At 34.2% G+C, this 24,821-nt stretch overlaps 1 protein-coding gene across 3 annotated transcripts in view; it reads left to right on the top strand.

Moving 5' to 3' along the window:
* The window catches only part of SNX29 (sorting nexin 29), a 138,790-nt gene that overhangs the window by 43,316 nt on the left and 70,653 nt on the right, over positions 1-24,821 (top strand). For all 3 annotated transcript variants that reach the window (XR_013939797.1, XM_080557310.1, XM_080557311.1), the window contains exons 15-17: positions 8,788-8,894; positions 19,824-19,940; positions 24,025-24,080. Coding sequence is in view for 2 of the 3 variants with exons in the window: in XM_080557310.1 (XP_080413436.1) it covers positions 8,788-8,894; positions 19,824-19,940; positions 24,025-24,080 (280 nt within the window). In the remaining variant the exon portion in view is untranslated. The remainder of the gene's footprint in view (positions 1-8,787; positions 8,895-19,823; positions 19,941-24,024; positions 24,081-24,821) is intronic.

Here is a 24,821-nt window from a genome sequence, read left to right as displayed (position 1 = left end):
TCCAAACGGCGCGTGCCCCCCCTTTTTCGCAGTCCCCTTTTATCATCAAGTTCTTCCGGGGTTACGTGGCCCCTTTCTAGTACTTTGGCTGCGTCGATTGTTGCTAGGGTCGTCTCTGGTCCCTCTGGTGGTCGCGCAGATGAAGGCCGTAGTCTTCCTCTGCTTGGTATGTGGTGTTTTCTCCTCCTTTATTGGTCATGTTAGTTTTTCTTAAGATAGGGCAGTGGGTTATCGGTTTGGCAATTGTATTTTTTATACAAGGTTCTCTCAATCTTATGTCCGAGACATCAACAGGCAGGATGTCTCAAGGTTCTTACCGCTGCCTGGGTGACTCCTTTTGTTCCCTTCTTAATATAGCCATGAGAAATAATGAACAAACATTCCCTATACATCACACTGCTGAATCAGGATGTTCTTGCTTTGTTTGCTCAATCTTCATCACAGCGAATAAAATAATTTACATGCAAGTGGGATTAGCAAGGTGTAATTTTAAGACCTATTTATGTCTTCCAGCCATAGTAAAATAACATTCTCTGATAGTAAAAATAACATATTTGATATATTTTGAGGAAAACACCAATATAGAGTTTTCTAGTTACTTTTACAGGGCCCTTTCTGGTCGATGAAAGTCTTATGAAGGAGGTTGTACTTTTTTTTTTTCTTTTCAGTAAGTAATGTTCCAGAAAAAGCTATCAGACAAAAATTTCTTTCAAAAAATAATCTATGAATTAATGTGTTATTGAAAAGTAAGAATTTGGTAACTCTAGATTATAGTGTTAGTGGTATCTATTTTGGAGATCAGTATGTGTAGACTGAAATAGACTCTGTATTAAGACCAACCACTTTGCTTTCTCTGCTAAGTCTCTTTGACTATAATTAGCAAATTTTTCATCTGAAAGATAAGTCATCAGCAGTGTTACCTGTGTTTCTTTAGCGGTCAGTGGGGATAGAAGTGTCTATGACAAGATGACTTGGAATAGTGATTTTGAATTATCTTCGGGTGGGACTGTATTGCTACTGACTACAGAAGATTCTTCAAGAGAGTACGTGGCTCTCAAGATATTGGCACAGTCTTTTTTTCTTTTTCTTCTTTTAAATTGTCAATGTTGTGGTCATATAGGTGGTTGTATGAATGAATACTAGATTAATTCTGTCCTTAAGGTCTAGTCACTATATTCACCTTAAATTTAAAAAGTTTAAAAAGTTCATTCATCCTTCAAGGGTTGTTGTTTGTAAGAACACGTTTTTACTTCTGACATTGCTGGAGCATAGTGATTCATCTTAAGAGTTATTCACAAAAAACATCTCTTAAGCTTCTTATAATAGCAGAAATTATCCTTCATTAGATACTGACAGTTTCCATGATGAGCCTAATTATAGGAAAAGGAAAAAAAAAAATCCTAGGCTAGCTATATTCTGCCATGCTAAAATTATGCAAATTAGTGAGTGATAAGAATAGAAACTGAATTAGGATAGTCAGATTTGCTGGATGAAAAAGGGGGGTGGAACATTACCAACATTCTTAAAACTGAATACATGTATGCTTCACACTCAAAGGATGTTTAGTCAATCCACACTATTTGTCTATAGTATTTATCATTAGTGACCAGAATAAATTTCAGCTACATGAACTATTTGTAATAATTTAACTTAACATTCTTTTTTTTAACAAAAACAAATAATTTTTTGTTCTCTTCTGCCACTGGTGATTTACATGAAATTTTTAGTAGTATTGGGTCCTCTTACGCGGAACAGTACTTAAGCATGTAAATAATCCCCGAGTACTAATATGTATAGAGAAAGAAATGTGAATATTGATCACTGAAGAGCAATATAGGCATCACAAGTGTTCCTCTACTTCACAAGAAGTAGAAAACTGTGCATGTAACAGAGTGGAGAAAAGTGATAAAGAAAACCAGACAAGGAACCAAACAAACCTCTTGTGTCCAGGCATCCTGTTCAAAGTCAGTCACTTGTACTATCTCCTACTCATAACAAGACATAAATATAGACCAAAATCCTTAGTTTACGTAGGAATTTAGTATGCTGTGTTTTATTCAGTGATCACAGGACTTCTGTATCAGCCCCGTGTCTTTAGAAATTGTTTATATTGTAAAGAACTTGCACATAGAGTTAGCAAATGGGGTCCAGGCTGGAAAACATCTTCTGGGACAGATGAAACTCATGGTGTAATTTCCAAGTCCTACTACGCCACGTTTGGCTTCTGGCACTCATAGTGTAAAGACTTCCAAAAGTTTTCATTGTTTAGTAACAAACAAATTGTGGTAAGTGCTTTAAAGGATTCCAGTGTTCCTGTGTTCAAACATGGCAGCATAAATTTAGAGTTCTGGCCATTCAGTAAAATGGTATCTCTGAAGCTTAATGAACTAAGTGTGATATAATTACATACGTAATTATGATATAATGTAAAGTGACCATAACACTTGTCTAATTAATTAGGAGCTAATTCTGTTCCTAATTAACTTACATGTTTAAAGGATTAGAGTGTATATTTGTAAGATCTGTTTTATTACTGTGATCTGAGACTGTGACAATCTTGTGACGTTAGGATGAAGAAACTACTGTTTTCTCTGCTTTTATCATTTTTAATTGAAATTCTCATTTCTTTCTTGCATGTTAATTTACATACTCGTAGATTAAGGTTCTGGACATTTAGACTTCTTTGTAGACAAAGAAGCAGAGCTTTGTTCTATTTAAACTTGGAAAACACTTGGCCATCATCTTGTGCTGGAATGGTAGGAAATTGTCCTCATCAGAGATGATTAAACTGTTGCATACAACTAATTTCAATACTGCCCTATGTTATCATAATAGGTAATTTAAATGATGATTAATCTCTTCTTGCAAATGATATCATAACAAAAGCCTTCTTACATGTATTACAGATGTTAGAATGCTATACGTTCAGAATTTCTGTGGAACTATTTTTAAAGGTTCAAAATAATTGAGCTTCTACTGTTATTTTTATGACTATAAATAGAGAGTATTCAACATGGCTGCTACAATAAATCAGATCAGATGCTATTGAGTATGGCTTTTAAATGGATTCCTAAAACTATAAATGAAATTCAGCATAATAGTTTGCCTCAAGGTGGGTGACTTGCTGAGTGTTTGGTTTCTAAAGTGTGATTGTAAACAAGTTACCCAAGATTCAGAAGTGTGTCAAGTTCATAATGCCATACTGGCTTTCAAAGTGAGTGCTAAGTAGTATCGACTGAGCGGTCTGATACTTGTATTTAAACATTTAATGAACATCCTTGTTTCTCAGCTGTCAGCAGGAGTTGGATGTCTACCATTTTTCAAACCTGCTGAGATGTAATAATTCTAGACCCTTTGTACTCAAGGAATTTTTTGCTCATTTGTCCAAACAGATTCCTGAAGCTAATTGACTAACCTTCTTTAAGAAAGTTTCACAAAATATGTGGGGCGGGGAGTGCTGAAATGCTTTAGTTATATTTGTACCACCTTATTATTTTTTTTTATCCAAAGGTTCTATTTTTTGGTTATAATTCGGTTGTTGTTACCTAGCTGTGCTTTTGATGATGTCTTCAAATCTATAAACTGTCTGATGGCAGCCACTAGAATAAGAAAAGCTTCTCACTTTAATATTAGGCTAATATTAAAGGTAATTGAATATTTTTTCATTATTAAAACAATATATACATGAACATAAAAAAAAACATTAACAGAAAGATGTTATGGAAATTTTAGAGAATTTAAATTAGTGGAAGAAGCATCTGGGGAATGTTAATTTTACCTTCTTTATGAAAGCATTATTCAAAGTAAGTACGCATTTCTTCAGTAAAAGCCATACAAAAATCAGTTTGAAAATCAAAGGTGACTTCTGAGAGTAGAACACTCTTTGCAATCTGTAGGGAGAAACTTGTAGTATGTATTAGAACTCTTGTAAGTTTATGAAACAAAAGTAATTAAAATGCTGTGAATATTTTATCCTTCTTAAACAAGGAACCTTGTTTATAGTGATGGAAATTAAAGCCATTTGGCCTGTAAGGTCCTTCTACCTTGCAGTGCAGGTAGCATTGCCTAGGACTGCTTGTGTGGGAGTGTTCATTGCTGGTTTACCGTTGGACAGAAGTCTGCCACACAGAAGTGGTAGGAGTGATAAATGCATAGTCCTCTTTTTCTGTGTTCCTGATTAATTTAAAAGGAATATTGTCTTTGAATGTATCATTTGAGATATTTAACTGGTATTTCAAAATACGAAGGGCAGGTTTTGGCATTGAGGAGCCCTCGATTTCAACTTTTCCATGTGGAATTCAGTGTAGTGCTTTTGTATGAAAAGCATACCTTGGTCATGTAAGTTAAGTCATTCTTTGTTTTTCTTTTTTGTTTTCAGTGTATGACTACTTTTTTTTTTTTATTTTAGTGCCATGAACAGAATAGCAAATTAAGATTTCACCACACAAAGCTGAGTTTCTGCTACCATAAATAAATGATGGCTAGAAGAATGAGAATCTTTTGCTACTAGTAGTTTGTTTCTGAAGTTTAAGATGAAGAAAAAACAGGAAGAGATGATTCTTTATCAAGTAATAAACTGATAGAACAAAATCATGTAAAATTTGAGGAACAAAGGAATTGCAAATTAAAAATTATAGTAATCATCTTAATTTCAAAAAGGCACTGAGTGAATTGGCTCTTAATCTGAATTGGGAGCTACAGACATCAACTTGCAATTAATATTGTGTTTGCAAGAAAACAAGGAATAACATGCTTTTGAAAGCATAAAGTGAAAGCACAAAGTCCAGTGAAAGAACAAAATTAATCTTGAGTTATGCCTTGCCATCTGGAATAATCCTTTCTTCATCTAACAAAAGCTGTTTCAGCTAGTAGAGTCGTATTTTAATGGAGGACCTTTTAATAAATGTAACAAATTGTTAAAAGCTAAATCAGGAAAGGATTCGTTTCATCAGCAGTGCTTAACCAAATGAATAACGTAAGGGGCATACCTAAGAACTTCTAGAAGCTGACCATTGTATATTAGAGTGGCAGGAGGAAAATTGAGTTTTATTTGGTAGCCTTTTTGTCAGTTTCTAATAATGTTTTCCACTTGTATTAATAAATTTCTTAAAGTAAAGCCAATTTATAGTTAGTGAAGTCAGATATTAAGGATTAATGTTCCTATATATTTTTATTTTAAGTGTGAAGAGTCACAATTTTGTCTCACTCCTTGTTTAAAAATTAATGACTTTTCTTACTCAGAGCTCACTGTAGACATTCACTAGTAAACTTTGTGAACTCATAAATGCATGTATTTATGGAAGCGTGATGTTTATCCTCTTGGCATAGTTGTTGCAGGAGTTGGATGATGAGTAGCAAAGCTTTGTGCAGCTCCTGCTATAAGAGGAGTATATGGCCACTTGGCATGGCTGGCAGTTAGCCATATTGCAGATTAGCTTTAAGGTCTCTCGCCTTGAAATGGTAATTAATCTCCAGTCATCTAGTTTACTTGGATACTGTATTTCTTTTAGCACGCAGGTGATTGGGGTCAGGGCAAGAGAAGTATTTTCATTTATAGAAATTCTTGTGGCTTATACATCTCTTTCTGCCCCCCAAAGTATTTTTTTCAATGTTTTTGTATTGGTATACAAAATAACGTAAAATGGTATTTTTATGAATAAAGTAATAAATGTACATCCATATATATATACATCCAAGTATATATATATAAAATGATAAAAAAGAGGATTGTCTTAGAAATATCCAAAACGTATAAGCCATTGTAAGAGAATAGCAATTGATATGATTTGGGGTGTTTTATTTCTAAGGTTGCTATATTTTTTTTTAAAGAATGTTCCATGTAGAAACAGTATGCTCATGCATGCATTGTACAAAGCATGCAAAGAAAGTGAGTTGTGGGGTTTCCTAGCATTCAGTGCCATGTTTAGAGCAGCTGTTGTTACTACATCCCAGTTGTTTGGAAATCCTAGACAGATGGCCCAAGTCCAGTAGAAGTCTCAACAGAATTTCCAAAAGTTTAATGAGGACGTGTCTGGGAATAACCTCTCTCCATGACAACCCTGCTTGCTTCATTCACCACAGGTTGGCTAAAGGAGGCAAATACTGAACTTCCAGAAAAATAATTTGTACTTTGAGTTGAGATACATTCCTCCAAACAATCATTTGCCAGAGTATAGGAACTGCAAGTATCAAAGCTAACTGTCCATTGAATGAGGATTTTTTTCTGGTTATGTTAAAAACAACAAACCAGCCAACCCCTTTGCATAAGACTTCCTCTGACCTGTGTGCATCTCTGTAGCACTTCCCTAGTTCTGTAGAATGCAGGCATTCCAAGCTTAAAAGCTTGCTAGAAAGACTTCTATTCAGCTTACTCATTTCACAATACATCCGATACTTCAGATTTAAGTCTTTGAATAAATATGAAATTACACTGCTTATTGTATATCTTGTGTAGCACATGATTTACTGGATTAGTTTGGTATGAATTTATTTTTTTCTCCTTGATGTTCCATAAAATCCTTGCTTTGTTTCCGTCAGTTACATTTTCATATGGCAGTTTGAGGTGTTATTAATCTGACTTAATTACTCCTTGTTAATTAATTACATTACATTGTTTTCTATAGTTTCTACATTTAGGCTTTAAAAAGGTGAACTGTCAGTACATTATTTTCATAACAGACTACTGTTTCAATGAACAATCTTAAAAAGTCTGCTCAGTTAACATAACCGCGATTAAAGCTTAAAAAGTTTCATGTGCTCTTTTCATTCCAAGAGTTAAGCAGTAACCACCTAAGAATAAATCACAACACAAAGTTTTGATTTACTGGGAAAAATAGATGTATTAAATTTATGACTATTTTATTCTTATATTGTTAATGGCTTATGACTATGAAGTTTAGAAAATATATATGGTCTGAAAATTAAAATAAACAGTAAAACCACTGCCTTAAATTTTATGTAACATGGAAGGTTTCAAATCAGATACTTAGAGTTTTTTAATTATTTCTTTCTATCATAACATGAAAATAAAACAGTGTGCATGTCAGTCCACGTATTAAGTAAGTGAAATCCAAAGAATAATCCTCTTAATTTTAACAAATTTATTTAACAGATTGGTCTATGGAGAAGGTATTCTGTAATAAGATAATCCTATGGGTTCTCTCTGCGTTGGTAGTTAAGGAAAGCATAGCATAGGGTTAACGTTAATTTACAGCCTTCCTGAAATGTATGCTAGTCTTCTTGATAAGCACATTATTGCAGTTTATAAATGTTGGTTTTGGGAAACCATGATAAATGAGAGGGCTGTGTTGTGAACTAATATGAAGATTTTTTGGTAAAACTGATGTTAGTTTCTTACTGTATCTTGACTTTTCTTCTTTTCTGTCTTTGTCAGTCATCTTAGCTTTCTTGCTGACCTAGGTTTTTGGTTACTTTGAGTATAGTAAGTGCAAAAATAGCCATGATAAATTATGATATGTCATTCCTGTAGTCTCTTATGTCATTTGCAAGTGAGATGTATAGATGTAAGGGGAATACTGACTATGTGCAGAGACATTTTTCATCACATTGTGAAAGCTTTGTGCACAATTGTTTAAACAAAAGTGCCATATGTAGTCAAACTTTATGCTGATATAAAATGCTGATCTTGAAGGTCTTCAGTGAGAAAATTTTAAGGAAGATTTACAAGAAAATTAGATATTAAAATAGCTTTCAAAATTAATTTCAAATACTAATTATCTTCTGAATTTATATATTCTTATATGAATCAAAAGTCAGTTTGCAGGCATTTAATCAAATGAATTATGGAGTTTTCTCTCTACCTTAATGTGATTGTATGTATAATCTAGATTTTGAAAAACAGTGGAAGCATTTATTAAACCTCTCTGATGAGGGCTTGTTTACTTTATATGTGCTATCTTGTTTTCTTTTTCCAGAAATTCATGATCTATGAAGAGAAGTTGAATTGGAGTTTGTGTAAATTGGGGGAGAGAGACTTACTCAGAAAATGCCTTAAAGTAATCTTCAAATATGTAAATGGTAGTTGGGAATAGGAATAGGATAATACAGTTTTCATTCAGTGTGGATAAGAAAGTAATGGGCTTAAATGGCAGGTGAAGCAAGTTTGAGTAGTTATCAAGAAAACCTTTCTGAGAAGAATACTTACATTTAAATAGATTGTGCACAGAAGCATGAAATATTCTTTAGTGAAGATTTCTAAGAATAAATTAGACAATTAAGTGTCAGGAATAAAATAATTACAGCTGATTCTGCTGTATGGGAAAAAAAAGGAAATATTAGATATTAGATGAAGTGTGAAATGCCTATTCTCAGCCTTATTGTCTGTAATTTCTATGATGTGTGAGTAGTCCTGTGCAAGTAATATGAAATGATGTTTTAGAACGGAAATAAAAACAAAAATAGAAATAGAAGCATAGGCTTAGTTTACAAAGGCTTTGGGTATGAATTGGAGTCACTACATATTTAGCTATAGTTACAAAACAGCCAAATACTTTGTTTGCATTTTTTCCTGTTAAGATGAGAAAACCTGCCTCAACAGTGCTTGCAAGAAAGCTCCCCGAAGCATTTACTGTAGTACTTGTAATATTGTTTTATAGTATTTTATACGATATAAAAGCATTTATTTTATAATATTTTATATTATTCAAATAGTTTATCTTATTTTGATACTTCTAATAGCTGTTTGTTTTAGAGCTATTACTTCTAAACAGATTGTCTTAAATGTTTATGTAATTTATCATTGTAATTTGAGGTATCTCTTTATTTTAGTTCTGCCAAACATTTGGAGCACTGATGGTGAATTTACTATTCCAGACCAAAAGCAAGTAGAAAACAACGAGGAACTAGCCAGCTCTTATGAAAGAAAATTGATTGAGGTAAAGTCTGCACTGTACAAATCTTATGGGATCATAATGGTAAAATAACACTTGAAGCTGTGTAAACATCTTTTCCTTAGCTGTCTTTTTTCCCCCATTAGTCTAAAATACAATTCTGATTTTTGTTCTAAGAATTAAAAATGAAAGGTTTCATTTTCTGACTTCTGTGGTTAAGATACAACTTTGTTCATTCAACTTCAAAGCCCATTTAAAGCAATTTAGGTGATTAAAAATACTTTTAATAAAGATACACATTCATATTTGATATTAAAATTGACTGTTATCAAAATATATTGTAGTTTACAAAAGTAATGGACCACACTTGTTTAAACAACGGTTTCATCTATCAATTTTGATCTAGAATGTTTTACTGCATTAAGACATACAACTTTCATGAAGATTTTAATAAGTAAACAAGTTCCTTAAACTTATAATTGAAGCTGGTGAAATAATGGGTGTCAGACATTGCATAAGCTACAGTACATAATTAACAAGCTTTGTTGTATTGTGAGTTGAGCTTTAAAGTTTCCTGAGGATATAAAGAAATCTGTCACTTTTTTCTTTGCTTTTATACTGTTTTCTGATTGTACCATTCTGTTCCATTTTTATGTTGTTTTATATGTGGCTTATGGAGTACTGCAGTATAGAAATGAATACTGGAAGTTACTAGTTATGTTGATAGGAATTTTTTCTAACGTGATCATAACACAGGATTCTTTGTGGTGAAGTAATATCATTAGATTTAAAAGAAAAAATAAGAAGAGAGAAAGATTAGGGATTCATCCTAAATTTAAATAAAAATTATTTTTCAGACATAAGTAATGAAATTTAATATCTAATACCCATTTCTCTTATGAAATATTAAATGAACATTTTTATAAAAAGTAAAACAACTTTCTATGTCTTTCGCTTGCCCAAAATACTCTGAAATTGGATACTTATATTAACTGATTAATATGAAGATGACTGAAAATTCGAGTCATGCATCAAAGAGATAAATACAGTTCTTCTAAAACATTTGTACATAGCTATCCTTTTCTCATAGGACCACGTGAAACTAAATTTCTCCATAATGCATGTCTTTGGATGGGTTCTTCTGACTTCTTTCCTCTGTTCTGTACCTTTCAAAAGAATATCTTTAAGAGCAAAGGTAAAATATATTTCAGCTTTAAGAGTAACCTCCTTTGTTCTACTCAGCTTCTCTGCATGTTGAAAGATTTATTGGTAACACTCCTGATTTTTGTGGAAGACAGTGTTAGCAGTAGCACTGATGACACAGCAACAGATATAATTGCTGGGAAACCTTGGTGCAGATCACATCCAGAAGAGGAACTCTCACTTGCCAGTCTGTAAAAATATGTTCACGTATTCAAAATAGATGTAACCTCTGTTAAAATCCGGACATACTTGCCGAAAATCATCACTCCTTTTTCTTTCCACAAGTGAAGGATGAGAAGCGAAGTTAGCCTGTACGGTGTTCCACATTGAGGACCAGGATGGAAACCCCACTGAAAGGTTTCCTGGCAGTTCAATTCAGCTATAATTGGGTCTGAAAAATGTTCAGACTTTAAGCAGTTTTAAGACTGTTAGTTTGTGCCTAGTAGACTATTTCAACTGAAGACAAAGGTCCCCTTGAGCTTCTTGGTAGAAATTCTCTTGAAGAAATGATTAGCTGGGAAGAGGATTAAAACAATGGTTTGACTATTAATTAGGAAAATTTTGTTCATGATAACATATTTAGTTATTTAACTTAATATATTATTTCAGTTTCTTACCATATTTTTAATACAGGTTAAAAATTTCAAAGTTATTTATTTAATGAAATATGATTAGAAAATCTGATATAACCAGGTAGATTTAACAAACAAACGAGCAAAACCCTGCAGCTTAAAATTCTGAAGGAGTAAAGAAACTTGAATTTTTTTGGGTCTTATGCTTAAAACAGCATTACAGAAGTTTTTGTAAAAGTTCTACGTAAAATATGTTGTGTGGAATATTTCCTTTCAGACATAGTAGTGAACTATCTATATAGTTATCATAGTGTTTTCTAAACCCTGACTGAAAGCTTGTGGGATGTTGCTAGGTCTTTGGCTACCATTAGCATTACACATACACGCATGCACTCATTTTCTAATGTCATATGCTTTGGGACTATAAGGTTATTTTGTATCAAGAAAAGTATGTTAGGTGGATTTATACAACTTTCAAACCATGAATAATGAGATGTATTTAAAATCATTACATTTTGTGCCTTTGCCCTGCATTGTTTGCTGAATGTAAGTTATAAATACATTCCATTTGGTTTGTCCTGCTTATGCAAGGTTTCTCAGAATAACATCAGTGGAATTTTTCCTGTTTTACACACCATGGGAGAGACAAATTCTTCAAAGCTTGCGTTGCAGCTAAGCTCAAAATAAACAGTTTCTAAAGACTTGCTCTCATGTCAGACCTGATATTGCTAAGGATTTAAAATGAAGCAAAACAAACAAAAACCTAAAGCAGCTGGTATATCTGTTTGCACGTCCTGACAAGTAGACCTGTGTTGGGATTGTTATCTGTAAGAGGCTATTTCTAATGGTTCTATTACTTCTCTTTGTGTCTTCTATGTTTGTAGTCCAGTAATGAACTAGTAAACAAACCTAAATAGGCTTTAACCCGTATTCCATCAATTTAAGTTGTAGAATATGCTCATGATGTACTAAATAGTATTACAAGAGAGCTCTGTTAAAGACTCAATAAATTACATTGAATTTTCTGTTTCCTGGAATAGACGATTCCTGTCAGACTAGGGAATGAGAAGGCTAGCTCCTCTATTGGACTAAAAGGCTTCCAATATCCTGAAACTATTACGATATATCTAACCCTCATCTCTGTGCAGAAATATTTGTTCTATAAGAATGCTGGAGGCAAAGCAAAATGTCTTTTTTTTTTTTTTTTTTTAATAAAAAGCACAATCCTTTCCAGCTTTCCAGGAGTTTCCTTCTAGAAGCCAGTACAAGAAACATTTCTGAATCAGAATTTTTCTACATAAATTATCTGGGAGTTTTTAAAGTCAAGTTCACTAGAATTCTGCAGTTTGCCTTTTAACAAACTTGAAAATATTCTTTTGAACCTTTTCCTATAGCTTACGGAATTATTTTTTTATGTGATAGCTGTATTGTTGTGCCTGAAAAACTTGTCTCTGAACATTTGGTACGTGAGGTTGGGAAACTGTTTTTCTGACACGGAAGGTGTGTGTATGCTGTTCATGTGAACTTGGTGTGAATCACTTTATTCAAATAAGTACACTCAGTAGAAGATTAGAGTTGAGAATTTATTTACGAATATCAGATATTCTGGACTTCTGATGAAAAGATTACGTTTCTGAAAAAAGATGCAGCTTTTCTGAGTAGTTGAATCGTTTCTAACACTTGAAACAGGATCTACAAAGGGTAATTTTGGATATTAAATCGAGGTTTGACCATTTTGCAGAGTTCTGGTCAATTTTCTAGCCTTCTTTTCTTTTTCATGGAACAAGTAATTTGGCCAGTTGCATCCTGAGGCCTCAAAACCACGCTGCTGATTATTTTTGCTCAAACTGCCCTCTTGATTGAGTTTTAACTTTAATATCTTCAATTTCATTTCAAAAAGCTCTGAAGACTTTAAGCTATCTTAAGGATTTTTTTCTTTATGATTCAGCAGCTACACAAAAGGGTAAATTATGGATTTTTATCCCTGTAGTTGGGTAGGTGAGTCTTTTAAACACTTTCAAATGTCTGACCTTTCAAACTTCTGTGTAATGGAGTACCGAAATAGGATAGTATCTTGTGAAAAGCATCTGTGTGACTTTCTTTAAGGCTCTTTGTGCTGCTCTCACTGTGAGTAAATGGAAGCTCAGAGGTACCCATTCAGTCTATAAAATTCAGATTTACATTTAATAAAAACTTTTCAATTGTATGTTATTGTATAATCCATGTTTTTGAAGATTAGAGGATTTTCAGACATGGGAATATGACTGTTGCATTTCATCATGAACACAGTTTTTTGTTTGTCTGTTTTTGTTACACACTTCTTTCTCATCTTGTAAGACATCTGGTCAGGGAAGATACCTTAAATCACTAAAAGCTTTGCCAGAAAGAGTCAGCATCTTTGTAGAATCGTCTTTCAATTTCACCTAGCAAATAACAGTATATTGTTATGAATTTCTTGACTGTGTCCAGAATTGAAATCCTAAAGTGGGAAATTTTGATACGGCAGTTTTGCTAATGTCTGCACAATGTACCACTTTAACGCCATATGATTATGTGGAAAGGCTGTGACAGTGATATAGTAATATATGTATCTACTTAAAAAAACACCACAGCTCTGACTACAGAGAACTATTTCACTGCTTGCCAATTTTTCTTGTACTCTTGTTTGTAAAAATAAATAAATAAATTGTTCTTTTACTTCTTTTTTGCAAGCTACTGGTAAACCTAGAACCTTTCACTGTTTTAACAGAATGTGTTCTTACCTGTTAATGACATTTTAAGAGAAGAATAAAAAGAATTTTTTCTTGTTAGAGAAAAACTCTGAAATGTTAAAAACTTAGTTTAAAATTATCTGAGCACCATTTCATTTAGCTACATAACCTATTTGAAAATCAATGCAGATAAGTTTTGTATTTTTGACAACTGTATAAAGACGTAGGTTGTTTCCCTTGATATTAGAGCAGAATGCCTATAAATACAGCTATTAAATAATAGCACGTTTTTGCTTATAGGAGAGATCTAAAAAGTAATACCTTCTGTGAAAAATTAAAAATCTCTGTCTCTTGTTAGTATTGAATAAATAGTGCAAGTTGGCCAGCAGTATTAGTTACTGGCAGCTACTTTGTTAGTGTACTTGCCTGCAGTGTGAGTTTCCATTCAGCAGGCAAATGGGATAGATCAGTGCATCATGGACAGTGATACCTTTTGGAAATTGTTAGTTTTATTATTTAAATACCTTAGCATGGCATGCAGCCTTGCTATTAAATGTTAGTTTACTTGTGTTTGAAATGAGTACAGCAGACAGTCCTAAATTATTAAATCGGTCAGTGCATTTTTATGGCATCAAACCCTTATGTAGCTTTTATTGGTTAAACCATTATTGGAATATTGTGAGATGGAATTTCATCTGGCCAGTACGTATTGACACAAGGGTAGACTTTTTTGTTAGTTTTTACAAAAATTTGTATTATTTCATAAGAATTGTGAAATCTGTTTATTTATGTATATGTTTATTTTCTCAGTAATAATGCATGTCCAAATATTAAAAAAAAAAAAAAAATCGGAAGGATCTGGACAAGCTGTTTGCCCACAAGAGTTCACAGCACACAAGCAAAGTTGCTACATGCACTCGTGCTAGAAGTGTATTAGCAAGAGCGATTTTTTGTGCAACTCTAGAAATACAACGTGTAGTTCTCTGAACAATGTGTACAGCACCTCTCTCATTAGCAGTGTAGTCCTGGTGTTCTTTTTGAGGCAAAGACTGATGTGCCCATGAGTTGCTGTGCACTTTGTCAGTGATCCACTTGTTAATGTGCACACTGGTCACCTTTTAAATTTCTTTATAAACTTATTTTTCAGTTTCCCTGCTTATTCAGATAACAGTAAATAATTATGGTGTTAAGCTGTCTGTTCTGCGAGGAAAAAATAGTGTGGTATTTACAGTTAACCATGGTTATTTCTTATCTTAGCCCCTGTATTTTAGCTGTTACAGGCTACTGTTTTCAAGGCTGTTATTGAGCTTTTCAGGGAGAGGCAGTACCCTTTATTATACCTAATCACATACTCGGGAAAACATGGACAAAGTTCTTCAGGTTAAACACATGCTGTGGTTTATATGGCATCTTTAGTGGCAATTATCAATTATGCAGCCATCTATTGCTCAAATCCTCCTTCTATATCACAGCACCTACCCCGCAGTTGTAATGGCACAGTAGTTTCTAGGTCTGTGGTGCAAACTGGCTTAGCTTAAAAAATGTTGTTGAGGTGCTTGCATTCGGATCACTTTTCTAACCTGACAGTCTCGCACATAGTGTAGATGGAAATGAATGACGGTGAAGAGCAGCAGCATTGTGCAATTTCTACCAGATTTCTTTGTTGTAAAGTCTTCGGACACAGCTGACATCAAGGTGCAGCTGAAGTATGGCAGCAGCTGCTGAATGTTACCTCACTATGGTAATCCATCATGATTTAAAAGAAAAAGGACGATGTGTAACTTAGGAGGAGAGTTCCTAGCAAGGGGATAAATGACAGCAATTTAATAACTGTGGAACATTGAAATGACAGACTGACGTGAATTTAAGCATCCCTCTCCTAGGAGGAAATACTGGGGTCCAAAAATTGAGCCTGGATGGGGGACGGAGAAGAATGGGATGGGACACACAACATGATGATAACAGTATTGTTGTTGCAGCCCAAATATGGCATATGGGTGATAACAATAAGAAAATTGTGATGAGCAATAAACAAACCATTTGTGTTATGTTCTTGTGGTTCCACAGCCATTAATCAATACTGGATCTATACCCCATCAGGTCAGCTGGGCTGACGAGCTGGTTTGGATCAGGTATAGAACCACAATTGCATTTCGTAGCTGAAACAGGAAATATTAAACTTGAGCCAGTCGTTTGCGATTTTTGTTGGTTCTGTGCAAGTTATGGGAGGATAGTATATAGCTTATCCATTATAAAGCCTGCTGGGTCAGAGGTAGTCATTCACTTTTTTTTTTCAATTTAAATAATCAGTGTGATTTACACTAGATAATGTTTTGTGGTATGTGAAAGTACCTTTTCTGAGTCCATGATTTTTAATATCTGATAATAGAATGAATTTTGGTTCAAGTCCTCTTGCCTTAGAATAGCTATCTCAGCACAGAAGCTGTGCTTAAACCTTCTTCCAGGTGTGAAAAGAGAAGCTAAAAGGATTTAGGCACAATGAGAAGGGTATTTAGAGATTTCGTATCTTTCATCTTGGACTTTGGCTTTTGCTGTGAGGATACATGCAAAGATGCAGCAGCTACAGATATGCTATTATTTTATCCCTCTAATTAATACTTAATTCATCTCACATTAACACTTACCAAACTCATTTTCCTATGTGTATGATTTTACTTTTTGTGGTTACTTTCTTTTTCCCTTTGCATGCGTAGGTCTTGCCAATGTTGTTTTCCTGCTTGATGTGTTTGTTAGTGCTCCTTTTTGTCAGAATTAGTCCTGGTAAATATTATAGGTACTGCCTACAGTTGACAAACACTGAAATATTGCAAGCATTAATGTGTAGTTCATTTTGCATGTGCACAGTTCCCAATGTATCTTGAATTGAAAGTTGTGGTTTATTTTCTTCTTGTTGTTTCAGGTGAACCGTGACTTGTGATTAACTTACGTGGCTTTAGTGAACAAACAACAATAAATAACAAAAAAAAAAATTCCACCCTATTCTTAAATGGATCTTTCAGTCTGTCTTGAATGAAATAACTTGCTTGCCAAGAATGCAAATGTCAAGAATACAAGGTGGAAATGAAGTAATTAAAAAGGAAGCAATGACTAGGCATTTTACAGCTATATAGATATATTTGTCTGAGTTCTAGAGAATTCTGCCTGGGTTGTAGTGCAGTTCAGCGCAACACTGAAGTGTTTCTTTGAATGCTGACTTCAGTGTTTGTGACTGAATTATCCCTCAGGCTGGACCTGGAAGAAACTTTTATTTTAATTTTTTTGATTCTGACCCAATGATAATGATACAATTCCTACCAGGTTATTATGACTTTATGTATTATTGTGTGGTGTGTGATTTCTAATTTGTGTGATGTTAATTTTTCTCAAGTAATTTCTTTTAATCCTAGCAGAGTGGGACAAAGTAGTGGTAAAATTCAATGCTACACACAAGTAGTGTGGAAGACTGCTACAGTCTTAGAAGTGCTACCACACTATCGAACAGGGAATGTTTTTGAATGCATGTGTGCATTGACTACTATCTGCTAGCAGCTGTTTTGAATTTTACTATTTTTCATTTGTAGAAAAAGTTAATTATTCATATTCAGTAAGATACATGCTGTTTTTTTGAAGAACTTGGCTTTATTTTTCTTGGGAGGAAAAGTGATGAAGATTGTTCGTTTTTGATAAAAGTCATTTTCTCATGGAAAATATAGACCCTGGCTTCTACTGGGAGGAAAGTGAAACCACTTCCCATTTTGTCTAGATTTTCTTCAGAAATATATTGTTTTGAAACCATATTTGAATAAAAGTTTTTTTGTTGTTGTTTTTAGTGATGGCTGGGGAAAATTACCAATACTCGACACAAATCCACTGATTCAAATGTGGTTCTTGCAGATATTTTAATGAATTTTAGCTGCAAGTTGCATTTAAAAAAAAAAAAATCTGAGTTCCATTAAAAGACTCTTAAAAAAGAAATAAATGTTGTTTTGGTGCAAGTTCTTAAAAGGCAATTTCTGTGCTCTAAAAGCTTCTACTTCTAAGGGTGATTATATTATTCATATGCTTAGTGAAACATACCTAGAGTGTTTTAAGTTAACAGCTCAGTCCTTTGCTGTGGAACATTAAAGTGCGATTTGCCTCTGTAATTTCTCTGGAGACGGTCCTTAAATCTGGTATAGCTGGACTCAATAGATGCAGTGCTGTTAGAGAGCAGGAGCAGATTTAGGTTTTCTTTTGACAACACGTCTTTGGAGTTCTAGTAGTGTGAAGTCTTCTAAACGCTTTGTGCATTAAGCTCCCTTCTTTGAGATAAGGATATGGGCTCTTTAAGCGTGCTTTCTGGTATGACCAGGACCAAATCTGAATGATCCTGTGACCAAGGGAAACGTAGCCAATTTGTACGTTAATTTTCTGCATTAAACATTGTCACGGAGAGAAACAATTATGAAGATGAATGAAGTCCCAGTAGGGAAAATTGTTGATTAGGGTTCAGTGTGGAATGAATAAAGGAAGATGTGATGACATAAAATGTAACTGAAATGGTATAACCTTGTTATTATCTTAAAATAAATTGTGGTTTAAAGAGCCAGTTGTACAAGAAGTTACTGGATTTGAAGGACTCTCTCTAATATAGAAATAAATTCCAGAAGAATACTTGAGGTTCTGGCATAATTCTTAGTACGTTTTTGTTATTTGATCAGTGATGTCATCTCATTGCTTGTCAACTTGAAGCTGTTTCACTGTTTCTTTATCATGTGAAGGATGCAGATTGTCTGGAACAAGGCACTGAAGTAAAAAGCAAGCAGTAAATTAAAGAAATTGAATTAAACTGCTTTATCTTGGGGAAATTTCCTGGGCAAGAGGGAGAACGCAGAATAGTAATTCAAGGAAAGGCAAGCCTGAAGCAGAGTGAACTGCCTCCAGAAGGAAAACTATGAACTTTTGAGAGATTTGGCAAAATCCCAAGTCCCCGTGCTATTGCTGAAGTAGCAGATTGAGGCTCATCTTATTCAGCTCTGCTCCTAATAATGTTACCCCGTTGCCTCTATATTCTCTCAGCTTTGGATGGCTGTATGAGATGTTTCAGGAGTTGCTGTAACCTGAAAAATAGAATGTTTAACTGTATTGTTACGGTAGTGTGCTATGCCCACTACTGAGGTCAACCAGTCACTGATTATGTTTTCATCTAACCTCTCCTGTTATGTGTAGCTTTTCTTGTTCTGCCGTAGGACTGCTTTTCTGGCACTGCACCTATGATCATGGCCCACATCAGTATTCCCTTTCGTTAGAGAATATAGGGAGACTGCACATGGAAAGGTCTAACAACAGGATTTTCTGAATGGAATCTTTCTTTTCCCCTCAAAGTAGTTCTACAGACACCTTTTGGCTCAAATTTCTTTGCTATAAGGCTACAGGCGCCATTATCAGTTCAAGACAACTCCCTTGCCAGGTATATTAGGTATTGATGGGTCATCTATCAGAATTAAAACTTTCATTCAACTTTGTAGTCTAGGTTCTGAAAGGAATAGCTCAAAACCTTCCTGAACACAGATGTCTTTCCCTGTTCCAGATAGTTTCCTCATCACCCTCTTTTGAAGATAACAGATACTGCTGCAATATAGATCTTTGCTATTCTGGATCCCTTGACCTTTTGGAGTTCTGCACCCCATTGGTTTATGCTTGTGTGTAAGAAAAATTCAAGAACTCGGTATTGTCTTTAACCTTGATTTGAGTTTTATTGTTTTTCAGATCTCTTAGCAAGAAATCAACTTAAACATAGTTTGCTGTGCAAATTGTTGTACTTTTCTTGCACATCATTCGTCCAGCCCTGTTTGCTTTCATATACATACTACCTCAGTTGGTGCTTTTTTAACCATTTTAATCAAAAATGGAGAGCACAGACACAGCAAGACTGTGTATAAAGTGGCCATTCTTGAGGCCACCATGTTTTACGTATGCACAAGGACGTGCGTCACAGCAAAGCCGGTTTATTTATGCTCCTTTGACCCCTCACAGATTTGCCTGGGATGAGTGGACTTCTAAATCCACGTAAGAGTTACAGAATGTTACTCATGAATTATTGACAAAGTTGAATTTCGTTTGTGCATTTTACATTATTCCCAATTCAAAATATTCTAATTGATTTGTACCTGTCAAGTTCTTTGCTCATCAAAAATTAAACTGAGAACAAGTTAAGAGGTGTTTTATTAGAATCAGTTACCATGGGATCTCCTCTGATTGGGTAAAATAAGATATAGATCTAAAGTTGTAATGTTTTCGTGTTGAGTTTAATAACAAAACAAATGTTTCAAGGCATGACTGAAAATTATTTTATGTTACTAATGTTCTGTTTAAAATGCTGTATTAGCAGCACTATGTGCTACTTGGAGAATGCTGTGAAATAAATATAAGTTGGTATGCATGTAAGAAATTATTATATAGTGTATTTTTTCAATTTAGAACAGTTATCTCTGGGCTATGTTTTTCAGGTGGCTGAAATGCATGGGGAATTGATTGAGTTTAATGAGAGGCTGCACCGTGCTCTGATGGCTAAAGAAGCTCTTGTGTCCCAGATGAGACAAGAACTAATTGATTTGAGAGGGCCGGTAAGCGTTTGTTTATTACATTGAGAAATACTGTTCTCAAAACCATTACTTGTGTTGAAATAAAATCTGCACTACCTTATAAGAAGTAACAGCTAATAAACCATCTGTCAAGAATACCTTACTTGATATTTTTGGTGTTGTTTCATTCTCTTTAGCAGTATTTAATTTATATAGTAGTATTGAAATTATTCAGACAATAAAAATGTCTGCAGTACTCAGATGCTTTTAAGTTTGTTTGTTTTTGCTGAGCTTTTTACTTTGGAAGGTTGAAATAATAAAAAAATAATTGGTAGGTTTCTAAATGAGAAGTTACCCATATCCATAAATCTACAGAGGTCAGCATCGCTGTTCTAGAAACACTTTATAATGTGCCTAGAGGCACTGAAATTTTCGGTGTTATGCTCAGTCAGTTTTAAAAGGGCCATGAAGGCTTATTTCTGTTGTTCTAATTCTTCTGGTTATTATACCTGCCTTCTTTCTCCGCCTTTAGTTTTATCCCTATTTTTGCAGCCTGAGCTAAATACTAAATAGTAGCTTGTGTTCATGAGCTGGTTATTTGAGAAAATTAAAAAAAAAAACAAACCAAAACAAAACAAAAAAACAACTATCTCCTCCCCTCACCCCCAAGTCCCCAGAAATCAAAGTTTTTGTTTTCTACCAGATACTGCTTCTCTTTGGCTTTTTGTGTTAAAAGATTTGGTTTAAATGTGGAGATGTACAGAGGGGAAACAAAAGTAAAGAAAGTTCCTAATAGTTGTCCGTCTTAGCAGGAAGGTGTATTTTGATGGGTTTTGTTCATATGATTGCACAGTATTGCACCTTAGTTTTTTGTTCATACTGGAAGCATTCATGGTTATTATATCATGCATATTTTATCATAACAGTTATGTCAAGCGGTTGATTAGAGTTCCGTGTGCACAAGTGAAGCAGGATTTCACCTATAATTTTCATCCTTTTAGGTGCAAACAATCTCATTATTGTGTCAAGAAATGACAAATGATAAATCACACATGTATTATGACTGTACTTTCTTACTCAGAGATTTTAGACCGTATGTCCCTGTTCAGAGATTTTGTTTTTACTTATGTATCCAGATATCCTATTAATAGACATTAACTGTGTATAATTACTTTGTTCCTGTATTAATTCCCGCTTTATTTTACTTATGAATGTTGTGCAGTCCCTTCACCTTTAAAAGGATATAGTAAAATTAGACTGTTCAGGAAAAAGCAACAGGGATAATCAAAAGCGTGGAGTGGTGTTCTGTATGTGACTGGTTGGGCAGCCTTTCCTCAGTTTGAAAAAGAATCTCCTTTGGGAAGAGTATGGTAGAGAACTGCAAAATGGTGTGCGAAAGATGGAGATCAGCTCTGTGTGGCATCTCCCAGTTAAAAGCAGGTTCAAAACAAGCAGGAAGTCGTTTTCCATGGCAGTCTTCTACAGCAGCAGAGCTGTGGAGCTCTTTAACAAAGACTAGACAAATACTTAGAAGAAATATCCATTAGGGGTTACCAAATATGCTAACCTATGTCTTGCTCAAGAAGTCCCCTGACCTGAAAATTGCTGGGGATGGAGAGAATTTTGGGAGAAGTGTTGTATATACTTGCCTGCATGAAGTGTGCTTGAGAGGTGGGCATCCACTTGCTTGGTCTACTCTTAAAAATGACATTTGTAATACACTACCTAAATTGATCTGTAGGATGAGTTTGTGCCAAAGGCAGAAAACCCTTGGAATTTTTGCAGCCATGGTATAAGCCACTACTCTCTCTTCCATTTAAGTATTTCTTTTAAAGAATTATTAGGCGCAGTCAGCTTATAGTGTAGTGATATAAATATATCAGCAAGCACGTTTCAGGTAATTAGTCAGATATTTTTACAAATTTTATTGTATGAGATTAGAACCTAGCCTAATCATTGAAATACTGTTGTAGTAGGTATTGTAGTCCTGAAATATGTGTCTATTTATGAAACCTGAAACTTAAGTAGCTTTAACAAATCATCAGGTTTTATGATTCTGACAACTCTATTTAATTACCACAGAAGCGATACTGGATTAGTGAAATGCTAGTCTTCATTAGTTGCTACTATCCAAAATAGAACTGTGCATTGAATACAGGCTTTTGAAAGACTTTTTGCATTATCCTAAGAATTTAATACATTTTAATTGCATATTATTAAGCATAACTGTGCTGGTAGTCTATCTGTTACTTAAACTTTAATTAGAACTTTAAAAGTTGGTCAAGTGTGCAACTGTCAGAAATTCAGTGGGATATGAATATTTGATCTCCCGTTGACTTGTTTGAAATGATCAGCCAAATTCTTAACATTTTATTATTAAAATAGTATATAATTTACAGATTCTCATAAAAATAGCTTCCATAATTCTTCACTGACTTCTTTCATTTTAATGCTAATAATCAATTTTAATGGCTGTAATTGATATATGAAATATCCACAATGATCTTTCCAAATTTTTAGTTATGGGGTTTCAGAACTTCTGTAGGAGTTGAAAAACATGGAGTATAATATTAATGCAAAAAGTATGTGCTTGCAGGGAATGAGGAAATACGTTAATGCAATATGTCTCCATCGCTGTACTTTGTGTTACAATGAACAACACATCAATTACAATCTCAGCATAAGTAACAATCTGCTTCAAAGTAGATGTGCAAGCACTGGAACTTATTAATGTCATTCTTTCTCATTTCCAAAGACCACGCTGTTTTTGAGGTCTTTATGCAAAACTCTTACTGAAGTTAATGAAAATAACTGCATATATCTGTGGATAGGATTTCCATTTCAGATATAGGCAAAGATAGGGTACAGGTTGTAGGTGAGATAGAAAAATGTCAGCTCTGTATAAAAGCCCTGGAAAGCCAACCAGTGTGCTGCTGCTTGAGGATGGACTGGAGTGCGAGCAGGTAACAGCTGGTGCTAGGACTTGAGAGAGGGGAGATACTGGATCTTGCCAGCATAATCACTGCCTCGTTCCTCAAAAAGAGGGCAGCAGACCTGTTCAGGACTTGTGCCTCCATATATACGCTCTGGAGCTGTCTCAGCTGTGCACAGTTTTTATTCTTTTCTCTTCTCTGGTAGGAATGACTCAGTTTTTGCTGAGCCATATCTCTTGAAACTTGGGACAGCAAAATTCAGTTTTGCCTTGAGTATTGGTGGGAGTTGAGCTGGTCTGTCAAAACCTTTGGGAAGGGGATTTTCCTTAGTCCCCTTTGAATTTTTATATTGCTTTACAATAAATAATAATGCATATTTATGTTTCTTCGGCAGATATTCTGAAAAACGGTAATATGCAGACAACATATTACAGAGATGTATTGAACTGATAATTGACTAATGTAGATACCTTACCTAGAAGTTGACAACTTTCAGCTGTTCTTCAGCAAAGCACACTAATTTTTCATAGTTGTGGTTTGTGCTTTAGAGTAGTTAATGGTGAGAACACATCCTTTTATGTTTAACTGGCTTTAAAGTAAAGGTTAAGAAAAAAAAAGCTTTTGTTGGTTCATTTCCAAATGTTCTTTCAATCTTATTTTCTTAAAACTGTTACTTCTTGGAATTCTGTAGGTGTTAGCTCATCATTGCCTTTTTTATGAAGTTTTGTAGCTATTTAATGTTTTATGATAACACGGCTAACATAAAATGATCACGTGTCTTCTTAGTAGAATGTGCAGTATAAAAGAAAGTGTTCACTAGGTTTTATGTGCTTCAACTTTTCCCATAAATTCTTCATACACACAAGGTACTTTGTTTTAGCATGCTTTGTTTATAAAGCCCTAATATTGATGCTCTGGGATTTCTGTACCTTTCAAAATTATATCCTTTTACAAAGTTTACAAAGTCAGATTTGTTTCTTCACAAAACTGTAGCAAATTCTAACCAGAAGACCTTGCAAGGGTGACACATTCATATTACTGTTACACAGTTTAATTTTTTAATCGTTTCTTAGTAATATTTTTTTTGGCTTTTTATAACTTGAATTTTAAATTTTAATTTTTTTATCATATGCTTTCCATTAAGAAAGCATAATAACTAGTGTGTGGGAATTGTTTCTGTTCTGTAAATATAGGTCCCTGGAGATTTGAGTCAAACATCTGAAGATCAGAGCTTGTCAGACTTCGAAATGTAAGTTTTCTAATATGCATATTTCTGCTTTCGTGTTGTCTTTGTGGGAAAGAAGAAGAAGCAAGTAGATTGAATAATTTCCTTTCCCTATATTATTTCCAGTAAATGAATTCTCAGATGTGGTGTTCCATTGTTAAAAAGCATGGAGAGCTGCATGGTCCATGCTGTAGTATAGTTTTTAATAATGTTGTATGCAAGGCATTCAGATTCATGGACGTTTTCTTGAAGAAAACTCGGTTTTCCAGTGTTCTAGAACCTAGGATTCTAGCACAGCACCAAAAAGTTACTGTTTCCTGTTGCTTTGGTTTTGGCAGATTCTAGATGATACTGATAACATGATGGTCCTTCTCATTTTTCTCATCTCAATGCATACAAATAGTACTATTAAAAAAAAAAAGTAGGTCACCACAGATCACTTTGGAGTGGTGTGATTTGAAGCTTTGCTTTTATTAGTCCAACTAAGGAATCTAGATTTTGAGGATGATGGTGTGAAAATATAGCTGGTGTTTTTCTATTGCAAAAATTTGGAAGTAAATCACAAAGAGAGAGGGTGGAAATTGCTTCTCCATAACTGTCCAGCGCTCTTCTGTTATTTGATGAACTCTTTTTTTTTTGTTGAGTTTGTGGACCACAGTGTTGAACTTGTTGAAATAAATAGTTGTTGTTTCATGTGCATAATCAAATGCTGTCAAATTTACACTGGGAAAAGAAAAGGTGATTTGCTTCATTTTTTCCCCAGTT

This window comes from Anser brachyrhynchus (genome assembly GCF_964034855.1).
Source record: "Anser brachyrhynchus genome assembly, chromosome: 15".
Taxonomy (NCBI): domain Eukaryota; kingdom Metazoa; phylum Chordata; class Aves; order Anseriformes; family Anatidae; genus Anser; species Anser brachyrhynchus.
Note: the sequence above shows the minus strand (reverse complement) of the source record. Positions and strands in the feature narration are given on the sequence as shown.